Below are 13,764 nucleotides of genomic sequence, written 5' to 3' on the forward strand. Positions count from 1 at the left end.
AGCTCGACTCGACCTTACATCATTGTTAGAACATCGTAATTCATAACTTACCAAATTACCTAAATGTTCACTTGTTGTTTGTTTTGTAAATGTTTAGTTAAGAAGTCTATCCGATTCATTATTTAAAATTTACTTCATAGCCTGCCAAATTACTCGTATTTACGAATTTTATTTCAGGGCTTACCAAGTTATTTTAGAAATTTATAGATGTCATGCCTCATGTGAATGTTATTTCATCAATGGAACGAAACAATCAATTCCAGACGAACTCTACTCTTTTTTTTTTATTCAATGTTAAGTTAGCCCTACACTGTGTGAAGAGGTACAAGCAATGATAATCTTATACTATAGATAGGTTACGTCCCTACAAAATCTCCGCAAAAATGTTCGAATCTCCGAATTACTACACCACTGAGCGCACACCTGCACAATTTTGTCTTCAATTCCATTATATATTTATGTATATATAGTTTGTAAAAACTTCCTGAAAGAGTTAACTTCTCCTGCCGGGCTAGCATGGGCAAGGGATAAAATTTTTATCCACCCATTATATCCACTGACTAAGGATATAAATCCACCCGTCATAGCATGGCCACAAGGGAAAGACAAATTAATCCCCGATTGACATTACGCGTGGGGATCTTTTCCTCGACTATGGCATATGGAGTGGATAAAATGATATACTTTGGGACTTTTGACATTTAAACGCGATAAATTTATCCCTGTGAAGTTGATGTGGGGATAAAACAAAATTAGTAGGGGGGAGGGGCGGGGTAGAGGTGGGGTGGGGGGAGGGGGGGAGGGTTGGTGCAGGGGGGAGGGGGGTTAGGGGCGGGGTAGGGGGGGTAGGGGGGGGTAGGGCAGGGGTAGGGTAGGGGTAGGGCAGGGGTAGGGTAGGGGTAGGGTAGGGGTAGGGTAGGGGTAGGGTAGGGGTAGGGTAGGGGTAGGGCAGGGGTAGGGTAGGGGTAGAGGTAAAGAAGGGTAGAGTAGGGATAGAGAACAAGTGCACTTATGTCAAAACGAAGCTTGACCGGGTCCGCTAGTATGATAGATACTATAGATACCTACTACAAACCACCGCAAAAAACAATCACCAAACAAAACAATGCCAACAGAAAACAGATAAATAATATGCACAAAAAAACCAAATATTATCAAATTTACGTTTATTTTGGACTATTAATATACCTAATGCCAATTTATAAGATATATACAAATGGGTTGACAAGTCTTTCCCTCCGTTTATCCACCGGGGATATTATATCCACCGACGTGCCCATGCGCGGTGAGTGGATAAAACGAGTGTGGGGGATAAACGTTTTATCCTCTCCCCGTGGATAAATTTCTCTCTTGCCCGTGCTAGCCCTGCTGGGGACGCTCCGGTTTCGGAATGAAACGTACGTAGAGAGTATATTGACGGACCTGGGTGACGTTGTCGCATGGGTTCGTCGGCATTTCGCGGATGATAGCAAAATAAAGAAATTATTATCTATTTATGATGAACTTCCATCAAGGTAACGCCTGCTTCTTTCCAATATTTAAATAACGTTCGTTGTTTAAGCGACTAAATTAAATAAAGTAAATTATCCACATTTGTATCCCTCAGTTTTGATGCGCTAGTGCCTCATCTCTAGTATAAAATATCATTGGGCTTGGCGGTAAAGTCTTTAGTAACTAGTCACGACCAATGCCTACCAGCAGACCAAATTCTAACACATAAGGACACCGCTACGATTACTTCAATACTCTATCCCCGATATCTGACGTCATCCAGACGTGGGCTTAATTAACTCACGATCTCGGGGGCGCCCGGACTGATAAACTTAGGCCAAAACACCCTTCCCGAACAGCCCTCTAAGCCGAGGTCCGAGTATCAGAGGAGACGCCCTTGGAATCGTTCCGCCCATCTACTCTGCTTCTGCCTTCGGGCCCCATCAGGCGATGCTTCCGCGCTCGCCCAAACCTCTCGGTGACGCCGCTGAGGTCTCATAAGGAACCTACGGCACTTACACAATCAGAAAAAAAAACTTCAATACTCACTTGAACGCCTTGTCGTCCTCCTGGCCGTTGTGCAGGCCGTTGGGCATGGGCGCGTGGTCGTGCAGCTCGTGCATGTCCTTGTCGAAGGGCGAGCCCGCCTTGTCATCCTGGCGCTCCTCCAGCGCCATGCCGCGCAGCCCCGACACCACGCCCGCCATCTTCTCGCCGCCGCCGCCCGCCACGCCACCACCTTCTGTGTCGAATTACCGTCTTAGCGAAGCCAAGCATTGCTGAATATAACACTATTTTACATACTGGTTTGATTGCCGCATTTTTTAAAGCTAAAGAGAAGTGTTGCATATACACATACCGAGTTTTTTGTGGCTTGTGGTTTTTAAAATAGAAAGCTTCCCTATATTCTATACAAATTAATACAATGTTAATGTCTGTTCGTAATTCACAGCTTTCCACAAAATACAAATGTCCCCGGACAAAGAAATTCTGCCAATTAACCCTACTATTCTTAAATGTGTACCTACCACTTTATTATACTTAGATCCTCAACAGAAACTTTCATGTTTTCATTGCTATCATAATTCTTTTCTTTAATAAGATTAAAACCAAAGCAATGGTTGAATGTTAATGTTAACAGTTTTCTTATACATCCCACTATATATAATAGAAGGGAAAACTATATGCAAGAATAACTAGTAGGTTTACTTCTTCTGTACAACTGTGTTATATAAAGTCCGTAAATTAATCAATTGAATCACAGGAACTAAATGGAAATTTTTTGAGTGCAAAACAATGGCTTCACTTTCGACTCTTGCTTCATTGACCATATTGAAAGTGATTGAGTGACATCTTGATTCTAAATATTGAATCAAGATGCAGCATTATGAAAGCTTGGTTTGGCTTTTCAACTTTCTTACATTTTCAATGATACTCTACTTTATTCATAAGAGTGTAGACAATAAAAAAAAAACTTGAAGGAAAAGGACACTTTGTTCATTTCTAAACCTAGCTATTCTTGTTTTAATTTAAATTCAAGTTAATTTCAAGTAGGCTTAGTTTACATGCACTTTAGAAAAATAAATTTTGACTATTTGCAGTTTGTGACTCTACAACCGGTTCAAAAGGTAGATTGTAATAAGAGCCAGCAGAAGACTTTAAGAGCACTTTAAAAAAAACTATGTCAAACGCTAGATTGGCACACAAATGCATGTTGATAGCATAAGACCAGGTTCCAACTTTGTCAGCTGATGGGTCAGCTTTTAATCGGGCATTCCAGTGACTACACCATCAGAAGCCAGTAGGGAATTCATTAGATGAGGCCTCAGAAGTCATATTTTTTTAAATGTTACTTAACTTAGAGCTCATGGCCTCATAGGCTGGCTCCTTCGAGTTGTGGGCCGTGGTATTTTGCCACCCTGGCCACTCTAACAAGTTCCCAGAACATTTTATATGAAGCTATTCACCTGATTTTGTGTCAGATAGGTGTGAACAGCTTCATGTAAAACTTTCTGCCACTGGAATATGCAATTAAAATCTGGGCTTGACAGTCGACAAATAGGAAGCCCCTCTAAAGCTACGGCCAAATTAAAGTGTTTCAGCCCACAGTGGTGATCAGATGTATTGTAAGAAAATCTAAATCAGACAACAGGTTCATGTCAACAAGCGTTCTACTACAGCCTTACCTAATGTGTACTGTTTACCAACAAACAAACTAAAAATGTGGGTACAAATCGCTAGTCATTTCACACCAAATAATAATTATAATTGACTCATTAAATAAATTTGATTAATAAGCTTAGAACAATTAGATACAGTTAATATATCTTATTTTTTTTAAAACAGTACACAATTTAAAATAAATAAGTTATGATATGGCATGTGCTTTCTACTTTCATTTCTAATTTGTTTGTTGGTTAACAGTACACATCAAGTAGGGCTGAAGTAAAGATTTGTAGCACTATTCTGTTACAATATTCATGTTTCATGACTTGTTATAGCTTGGCAACTTCGTAACACTCCCGATGGTCCCCGCGCGGGCCGGGGGGCGTGTAGCGATGAATGAAAATTCCACGACTGATGCACCTCACTTCCCCGCACGTACGATATCACACTCACGCAGTCTTTCGCCCTGTCGCCCGCATAGCATAGGAGTGTCATCAACGAACTTGCCAGACTATAGTATGAGCTTCGAAACTCTATCTCTCTCTATGTATAGAGTACATACTGTATTAGAAACAGCGAGATATACATGAATTCAGTCAGCCATTGAGGGTCAATTATTCTCAGGTTTCTGCAGTACAAACAGCAGCGAAGACGTCTCATAAGTCGAGCCGTCATGCACGCAGCTACCAATACACGATCAGTTAAAGTCGTGGGTGCTGCAGAAACGAGAGAATAATTGAGCGTCAATGGCGTGCATTCGCCACTCACACTGGTGAGTTGTACAAACTTCGTTAGATGTGAATAGCGTCACTGTAGGCCACCGCGGACGCGACTTGGCCGTAGCTCCAGACAAGACAAGACAAGCACATGGTGGTGGCGCCGACACATTACCTGTGGGCGAGCCGCGCAGCACGTACTCCACCATCTTGACGCCGAGGCCGGCCGCGTCGCGCGGCGACAGGATGCCGGCCGCGTCGCCGCCGGGGAACGACACGCCGCGCCGCGTGCCCATCATCGGCACTCCCACATTGTGCTCCACTGCTAACCAATACCAAACGCTAGCTTAGTCTTTGTCAACAATATCCAAAAATACGCGACCGTGTATTGTGAATCTACATTTACAGTGGACCACAACATGAACATATAACATGTAAGACAATTAAGAGATAAGTTAAAGCGATGGAAAGTATAGATGGCTTTAAAGCTTGACACAAATTTGAAAATAAATAAATTTAAATATTGTTGTACATACATTCTTCGCAACATATAAAACAGGAATAATAGATAATTACAGAATAGTTTTGATGTTAAGCGAAAAAAAAAAGAATAACATTGAAAAAATATCTACACAACATTCAAACTACTATCTAAAGTTGCACCACAAAAGTTGCAGCTGCAAAACACCACACTGACAAAGATATCATTAGGAAGTGCTTAATAGTATAAGGTGACACTAAAAGAACGAACTTTAGCAGCATCCCTCTGCTTTTGTGATGGATTTCTATTGGTTCAAAAGAACACTAACCTTGAGCGGACCAAGTAGGGTCGCGCCACATCTGCTCGGGGTTGAGTTGCAGCGGAGGAAGATGCGGCGGCCCCTTGCTGTCGCCGCCGGCGCCAGGCCCCTTGTCCCACAACTTTTTAGCGGCAGGTGCAATCTATAGGACAAAAGAACAAACCATTGGAAACAAACCTTATCCAGGATTTTAACATTTAAGCATAAAAAAGAAGAACACAAGGTGTGTTACTATTAATTTACAGATCAGGTCTATATAAATCTCCTAAAGTCTTCATAGCTGGCATTGATATTGGTAGTCTATACTAACATTATGAAGAGGAAAGATGTATGTACTTTTGTATGTAATGAATCTTAAAGCTACTGTATTTAAAAAAATCTTGAACCAATAGAAAGCAGTGGCGTGCACTTCATACATGCATAAATGTACTGCCTACCCTGATGGTGAACCTGAACTGGAGAGACTTTTGTACAGTTTGAGCATGCCATAGTTAAAAACTTTGTGCACGCCACTGATAAAAAGCTACATTATCAGAGAGTAAAGCAGGCTATATTTTAAACCTGTATTCCCACGAGAATGGGAACTACGCGGGCAAAACCGCGAGGTTCTGCTAGTAAAAAAATTAATTACCTTATGTTGGTTCAAACTACCCGATTTTTAGTGTTAGTCATTTACTCATTTGTCAAATCCTGGATTCCAGGAAACTAATTCCAAGCCTTTCCATCCATAGCATTTATCAATCTTACATCTTTTTAATTCATCAATCATTCAAATGTTGGCATCACCAGTTCAATTATATTTCATTTCCATAAATATAATTGATGTTGTAACTTGTATAAGTTAGTGTAGAAACTATGCAACTTTGGTGCATTTATAGTTTCATAATAAATAGCTTCTTGGTCAAGGTATTGAGTTTTGTACAATCTTAACTAAAGGTTACAGAGATTATAAATATTCAACAGTAAAAAGTTAAGAGGTTTAGGAGAAGTTTGATTACAACCTTCATAACATAATAACATGTGTGGCTGGCAAACAAAGATGCACTGTGTTACTACATAGTAATGTCTCATAAATCATAATTATCACTCTATTTGAATGGCCCACTACAAATTTTATGTATTGTGATGAATAAAATTGATTAAAAATATAAAAAAAAATAGTCATTGGTGCTTATATACAGTTTGGCGGCTTTAGGATAAAATTTGAATTCCACACTGTGTATAGACACTAAGTAGTACTACTACCACAATCTTTATCTTGTTAAATACAATAACTTTAAAACAACTGGAAAATTCTTTCATCACTATTTTTTTAATCCTGATATTCTCATTGAAATGGTCTACCTCCTTACCTCATAACCAAGAGTCTTATGGTTAAAAACTCACACAAATATATTTCAATCTGTCTGTACAGTAAATATCACACTATTAGTGATATTGACAGAAATGAATGGCAAACTACCTTAGTAACAAGTAAAAGTAACAGGATATGATGCCACAAACTACAAGTACCTAACTCCAGACTGCTATGGAATTTCTTAACAAAGTAACCTAATATGTTGGTGTAAGCAAATTTATGTGTTAGAACCATAATAACCTATTAGAAGCACATTGCTAAAATATAATGATGTTTAATAGTTGGCTGGAGCTGGCATAGAACAATTTTTTTATTATTTACAAGTTAGCCCTTGACTACAATCACCTGTACACCTGATGGTCAGTGATGATGCAATCTAAGGTGAAAGGGGGCTTGTTAGGAGGAGGATGAAATCCACACCCCTTTCAGTTTCTACACGACACTGTTACGAACTATCAGCCCAGCCCAGCCGGGGCTCGAACTCCGGCTTTTTTACCAAGTCAGCCCGCTTCTATATTTGACTGCATTGTCACTTAAAATCAGAAGAAATCTCAGTCAGGGGCTCACTTGTCATTGAATAAAAACAAATAGATAGCTGGAACTATCAAATTAATATGAAAAATTCCTATTGCATTTACCTGATCATCATTAAAACTCAACTTTAAAACTATTTATTTTGTTATCTAAATATTTTCTGACCATGAAATTATTGAAATTACAATAACACCTACTTAGAATCAAAGAACAGATCAGGGTCAAACATTTTAAGTCCAAGAATGATTACTAAGGCATATTTGTAGTTAGGTATTGCACCTATGAAACTTATACCACACAGTCACACCATAACTGCTGACACAGAATATCATTTCCTGTGAAACTGTTGAAGCAAACACATTTATCATATATACACAATATACTGCCTTGTCTTTGTGTTCTGTACTTATCATACTAACTACTAACACATACATTTTAATGTAATATTAATCCCATGTAATCATTTTGTAACATAATCTCTTCACATTGTACACCTGCAAAGTCTAGATGATACAATTTCTAGCTTAGTTATATTGATTACTATTTAATAAAATGATCATAAGTTAAAAAGACTTTGAATATATAATGGTTTCCATTTTGTAATTCATATCCAAATCCAATCTTATCTTAAGGAGAACCTTAAGTTAAATCATGCTATATAAAACACTAGCCAAACCGTCATGGTTTCAGCCACATAGTGGCTGTTGCCATTCCCATGAGAACATGGGGATAAAAAATATAGAATGACACTCACAAATAATGTGGCTTTCTAGTAATAAATGAATTTTCAAAATTGGTACAGTAGATCTAGACCCCTACAACACCACAACCTTTAACTCTTTATAATATTATAGTAAAATAGTAATCAATACTATTACTTTAAAGAAAGATTTGATCATTTGTTTGTTTGTTTGTTCACATTGAATAGGCTCTGTAGCTACTGAACCGATTTCAAAAATTCTTTCACTGTTGGGAAGCTACACTATCCCAGAGTGCTTTAGGCTATATTTTATCCCCATATTCCTACAGGAACAGGAACTACATGGGTGAACCAAGCTGTCTGCTGGTAGTAAATAAATTTAAGTTAATAGTATGATAAAAAACATATTATACCTATATGGTATTTTTCAGTGGTTAGCATATACAGCTTTGAGTCAGGAGGTCCTGAGTTTTAGTCCAAGATCAGGGACATTTCTTTCTTCCAAGAAATTGTGATGTTAACCATCAGTCCTCATCATTAACATTAATAATGGATGATTGATAAGTGACAAAGATTTTCGTCTAAAGTTCATTTCATGTAGGATAGTGCAGGTGACTGTTCGTTTCACTCTTGAAAAGTTTGCTGCAATGAACGTAATACGGGCGACTGTCACCATATCCATGCTATATGAAAAACACTAAGTCCACCATCCTGCACTAAAGCAGAGTAGAGTTCCATATACAGAATTCTATAAGCAGGGATATGGACATGTGGGCCCCTAAAATGTGTTTATAATGATGAATTTTGATTGATTAAACATCAGAGGTTCACCATCAAGTGACCATCAACTATCACCATCCACCACCATCGTACCTACCAACCATCACCATCGTACCTACCAACCTATCATAGAGTAACACTTTGCAGCCATGCAAGTAACATGACTTCTGCACATTGCCCTGTACTTGTAAATTTGAACATTATTCTTCTGACAGGACAGTCTGAGGCAAAACGCTCTGATACTAAAATCTTATTATTAACACTGAGTGAACTGTGTAATTTTAAAGTTAGGTAAGCAAGCTTATCAGAGTAACCATGTTACATTACATTTCTGTTGGTATGCTATGTTTATAAGGGAATCCACTATTGTGTGGGCCACTTTGTTATTAAACTATACTGTAATGATTAATAATTGCTACACTTTACTTTTATAATTGTTTCCAGGAATAAAATAAACAACAACTATAATTTAAATTAAATAAAATAGGCAAAAGAGCAAAAGGTAGTTGTGTATTCAATAACTATAGAACTGATTTGTAACACAAACACAATATTATTGGAAAGGCCACTTCCCTAACATCACTTTAAGTAATACACACACAGTTTGTATATTAACTAGTTAACTTTCCTTGATTTTTCTAACCTCAACAGCCAAGTACTCAGTAATAAACTTCCATTTACACAACGCTTGCCGGGCTATGGGAACAACGAAACAAAGTTCGTTGACAACATGAAAGAAATGGCACATGGACTGGAGACTATTCTAAGTTTAACTACAGAATAAACTAACCCTCGCGATTATTGATAATGATGATGGTTTAATACTTTCAATATAGTTTTATTTGCATTAATGTTAGTTCCCACACCGGTGAATAATACAATTACGAACTAGAAATGGCGGACGCCGGTGACAAGTAAACAAAACAAAAACGGACCTGTTGCGTAGAAACAACGAAATTTCGTCATTTCATGACTTAAAACTGGGTCCCAATACAATAAACTACGAGATACATCACATAAACTCACCATGTCGGGGCCCATATCCTTAACATTAGTGTCGAAAAAAAAGTCACTCAAAGGTTTCATGCGTTCAATCCACCTAAAGCTCGATCATGTACGACAACGAAAGCTTAGAAAAGGACAGAAGGAACTAAACATTGATTGATTGATTTATAACGATATTTACACTAAATTAAACGATAACACAACACATTTCTTACACTAAAACGATTAAAAGCAAAGAAAGAAAACTGCAAGCTCCAAACTCAAAAGTACAATGTTGACTTGTTTCGAACAAAGGACATACGCCGACTACAGCGCCTGCGCTAAACTTTCCGAGCTCGGGAGCGTCGGACGAAGCTAAGCTTCGCGTGATGTTTCATAGATGGCGCGATCAACTTATTTTAATGATCGGATTTTTTGTAACATTGTGTTTTTTGTACATAATACCTACATAATTATATTGTAGGGCTACATTTCAGATATTTTAAAGGTAATATGAATAATAATAAGCAAACGAAACACGCAAAATAACAAATACTTTTTAACCGGCGCTATGAAAATAAAAAAGGCCTTTGTTGACGCTTAAAAACAAAATAAGATGATGGGTTTTCCCCCCAGATTTAGGGGGCAAATAAGTGAAATGGGATTTTTATAGGGGTCTGAAATTTTAAGGGGTATTTTCAGGTATTCTTTGACTCTTTAATATTTTTAAATTGATGATAATTTGAATATTTCTTTCTTGACCTAGCGACTTATAACGATACATAACACCAGGGTTCCCAACTTAGGGGTTTTCCCCCCAGATTTAGGAGGCAAATAAGTGAAATGGGATTTTTTTAGGGGTCTGAAATTTTTAGGGGTATTTTCAGGGATTTTTTGACTCTTTAATATTTTTAAATTGATGATAATTTTAATATTTCTTTCTTGACCTAGCGACTTATAACGACATATTTTATAATACGTTATTCTACGACCACTCTGAGGCAACTGGCGGCAATTTACATCAAATAAAAAAAATATTAAATTTATTCATTGTCAACATGTATGATGAATTCAAAAAATCTGAATCTTCAGATAAAACGTAATATTTTGTCTGTATTAAATATAGACTTTTGAAACATATTAGAGCATATTATATCTAAATTATTATGAATTTATATTTTTAGGGGGACAACTCAATAATTAAGGCGATTTTAGGGATTTTTGACACAAACTTTAGGGATAAATATTTTGGAGAGTTGGTAACACTGCATAACACGTTATTCTACAACCACTCTGAGGCAACTGGCGGCAATTTTCATCGAATAAAAAAAATTGTTAAATTTATTCACTGTCAACATGTATGATTTCAAAAAATCTGAATCTTCAGATTATTACGTAATATTTTGTCTGTATTAAATATAGACTTTTGAATCATATTACAGCATATTATTTCTAAATTATTATGAATTTATATTTTTAGGGAGACAACTCAATAATTAAGGCGATTTTAGGGTTTTTGACACAAACTTTGTAAGATTTATACCTAATAGAGAAATGTCACTAGCGCATCAAAACTGAGGTGAACAAAAGCGGCCAATTGACCGCATTTCATTGACTCGCTAAGTAAACAATGAAAGTTGTACACAATCAATACCTAAATATATATATATATATATATATATATATATATATATATACATATGTATATATAAAATTTCGAGACAACTTTAAAAACTGTATTACACAATAATTAATAATAAAAATTTTAATAAAAAAAAAAAAAACCGACTTCAAAACCTAAAAACGTACCCACTAAACTAAAAAGCGAAAAATAACATCATAATATGTTCTACCTGCTGATCAGTATGAAGGCGGTGCTAAGCCGGTGATGTATTAATTCAAGCCATGTGAGAATATCTTATAGATTTAGATTTTGCAGACAGTGTTGTTTCATGTGGTCCTGTCTGATCTTAAACTCCGGGACACAGATCTGTGCAGACTCTGCCTAGAGGCAGAGGAAACACCTATGCACATCTTATGCAATTGCCCAGCTCTAATACATAAACGCAACCTCCACTTAGGGCATTACACAATGGATCCAGAGGAGGTGAAACACATCCCAGCCAAGAAACTGCTGCTGTACCTGGCAGCAACCAGTATTGGAGGGGAAATCTAGTCAGTGGCGATCACAATAGATCGGTAACGGTCAATGTGATACAGGACCTCAAGAAGACCTGCAGAGCCGCGACATTAAGAAGAAGAAGAAGAAAGGTCCTGTCAGAAATGGCTTAAATTAAGACAACACCGGCTAAGCACCGCCTTCATACTGATCAGCAGGACCGAATTGAGAACCTCCTCCTTTTGAAGTCGGTTAAAAAAATAAAATAACCTACCTAACAAGCCTAACCTACTCGCACCTATACTACAGCCTTTCTTGATGAGTACTGTTTACCAACAAAGAAATTAGAAATGAAGGTAGAAAACACATGCCATTTCATAACTTAATTATTTTAAATTATGTATGGTTTGTTTATAAAATGTTATATAACATATATTAGATATATCTAATTGTTTCAAGCTAATTAATCAAATTTATTATCATTAATTTAAGAATAAGTTAATTATAATTATTAATAAGTGTGAAATGACTAGTGATATATACCCTCATTTTTAATTTGTTTGTTGGTAAACAGTACTCATCAAGAAAGGCTGTAGTTTAGTCACCCGCCTTGCGTAATTTGTATAGCGATTAATAAATAACGTTTTTCTAATTGTAGGTTTTTTTAAAATGGTCATGATACATAATTTTGATATCCTCAATATCAGCCCTTGAATTTGATATTCATATTAGAATAGACTATAAAAAATATCACCTCGAGTCTATAGCGTCTCACAGTCATCGTGTTGGTATTTTTTTTAACTTCACCTATTAAGATATCGTTAGATTCGTCTTGATAACCCATCAAGACGAATCTAACGATATCTTAATTACGTAAATCCGTTCAGTGGTTTGGAAGAAAGTATAATAAAGAATAAAGAAAATTACATACATACATACATACATCCATCCATACTTGATACGCGCGAAAAACATGACCTTTCTTGCATTCGGATAATAAAATATTTATAGCAATTAAACACAAAATTATGCATGTGCGCGCTCAGTGGTGTAGCTAAATTCGGCTTACTTTTCTTTTCTTTTTAGTCTCAGAATAATCAGAGGGAGTCTTTACAAGTAATGCGTAAAGCCGGTGCAACCCATAAAAAAAACATCACGCGTCTCCTTGACAACCGCATATACAAACTTTTTTCATAATTTGTATTTCAAAATTTAATACTATATAACAACAATTACGTAAATATAATAATCAATAATTACCAATAAAAAAATACTCCTTTAGTTTTTGTGAAGAGTTTTTAAAATATTTTTTTTAAAGACGCCATTTTTCTTGAATAATACTGATGCGACGATTCGTATCGCACTGACTCGAGAATGTATTCGTTTTTGAATTTCATATTTGTGACGGGTACGACACCGTCGTGTTCTGTGCGCTCCATCTGCCTATTATTTTTAGCTTATTTTACATTAAACGTCATTTTTTCAAAATGTGAACTAAAAACATAAACGCACAAACAAAGATATTCGTAATTTTGTTTGAACGCCCATACAAATCTAACGGACGACGCGACGTCATTAATTCGCGCCATTTTGTATTTTCAGGGATCCGTGGCCCTTTAAATCGCTGTAGCACCGAAAGTGATGATCGCAGATATACTGTTACTCTTACAAATTTGCTTTACTATTAGCATACTCCTAATTTATATACACTTAAAAAAACTATCGTCATCCCTATCTATGTATACTTATAATAAAACTGGTCGAATTCTATACGATTATTCGCAATTTGAGATTTTACTTATACCATTTGTAACACCAAACGATACCGTGGCATAGCGGACAATTTTGTACATTCTGTACATTGAAGATATTATGAATTTTTTGTTGAGGGGGCATTATATAATCGATACTGAAACTAAAAATTTTTTTTTCGATTTTTTGTTTGTGTCTGTCCGTGTTTTTTTGTTATTCGAGCATCACTCTGAAACTACTGAATGAATTCAAATGAAACTTGGCACGGTTTAAGACCATAATACCGAGAAGGTTATAGGATACTTTTTATTGCGAAAATAAAACGAGAAGGGGGTGAAATAGGGGTTAAAAGTTTATACGGAAAG

General features: G+C 36.5%; 1 protein-coding gene across 7 annotated transcripts in view; it reads right to left on the reverse strand.

Annotated features, from left to right (window-relative positions):
* The window catches only part of LOC112058060 (maternal protein pumilio), a 114,114-nt gene that overhangs the window by 93,715 nt on the left and 6,635 nt on the right, over positions 1 to 13,764 (reverse strand). For 4 of the 7 annotated variants that reach the window (XM_052881337.1, XM_052881336.1, XM_052881338.1 and 1 more), the window contains 3 exons: positions 5,183 to 5,315; positions 4,549 to 4,698; positions 2,041 to 2,233 (listed from right to left, as the gene is read on the reverse strand). In XM_052881337.1, coding sequence (XP_052737297.1) covers positions 2,041 to 2,233; positions 4,549 to 4,698; positions 5,183 to 5,315 — 476 coding nt within the window. Of the gene's footprint in view, positions 1 to 2,040; positions 2,234 to 4,548; positions 4,699 to 5,182; positions 5,316 to 9,570; positions 9,855 to 13,764 lie in introns of those variants that run through there. The other 3 variants (XM_052881342.1, XM_052881341.1, XM_052881340.1) reach the window with 3 other exon arrangements.

This window comes from Bicyclus anynana, chromosome 4 (genome assembly GCF_947172395.1).
Source record: "Bicyclus anynana chromosome 4, ilBicAnyn1.1, whole genome shotgun sequence".
Classification (NCBI taxonomy): Eukaryota; Metazoa; Arthropoda; class Insecta; order Lepidoptera; family Nymphalidae; genus Bicyclus; species Bicyclus anynana.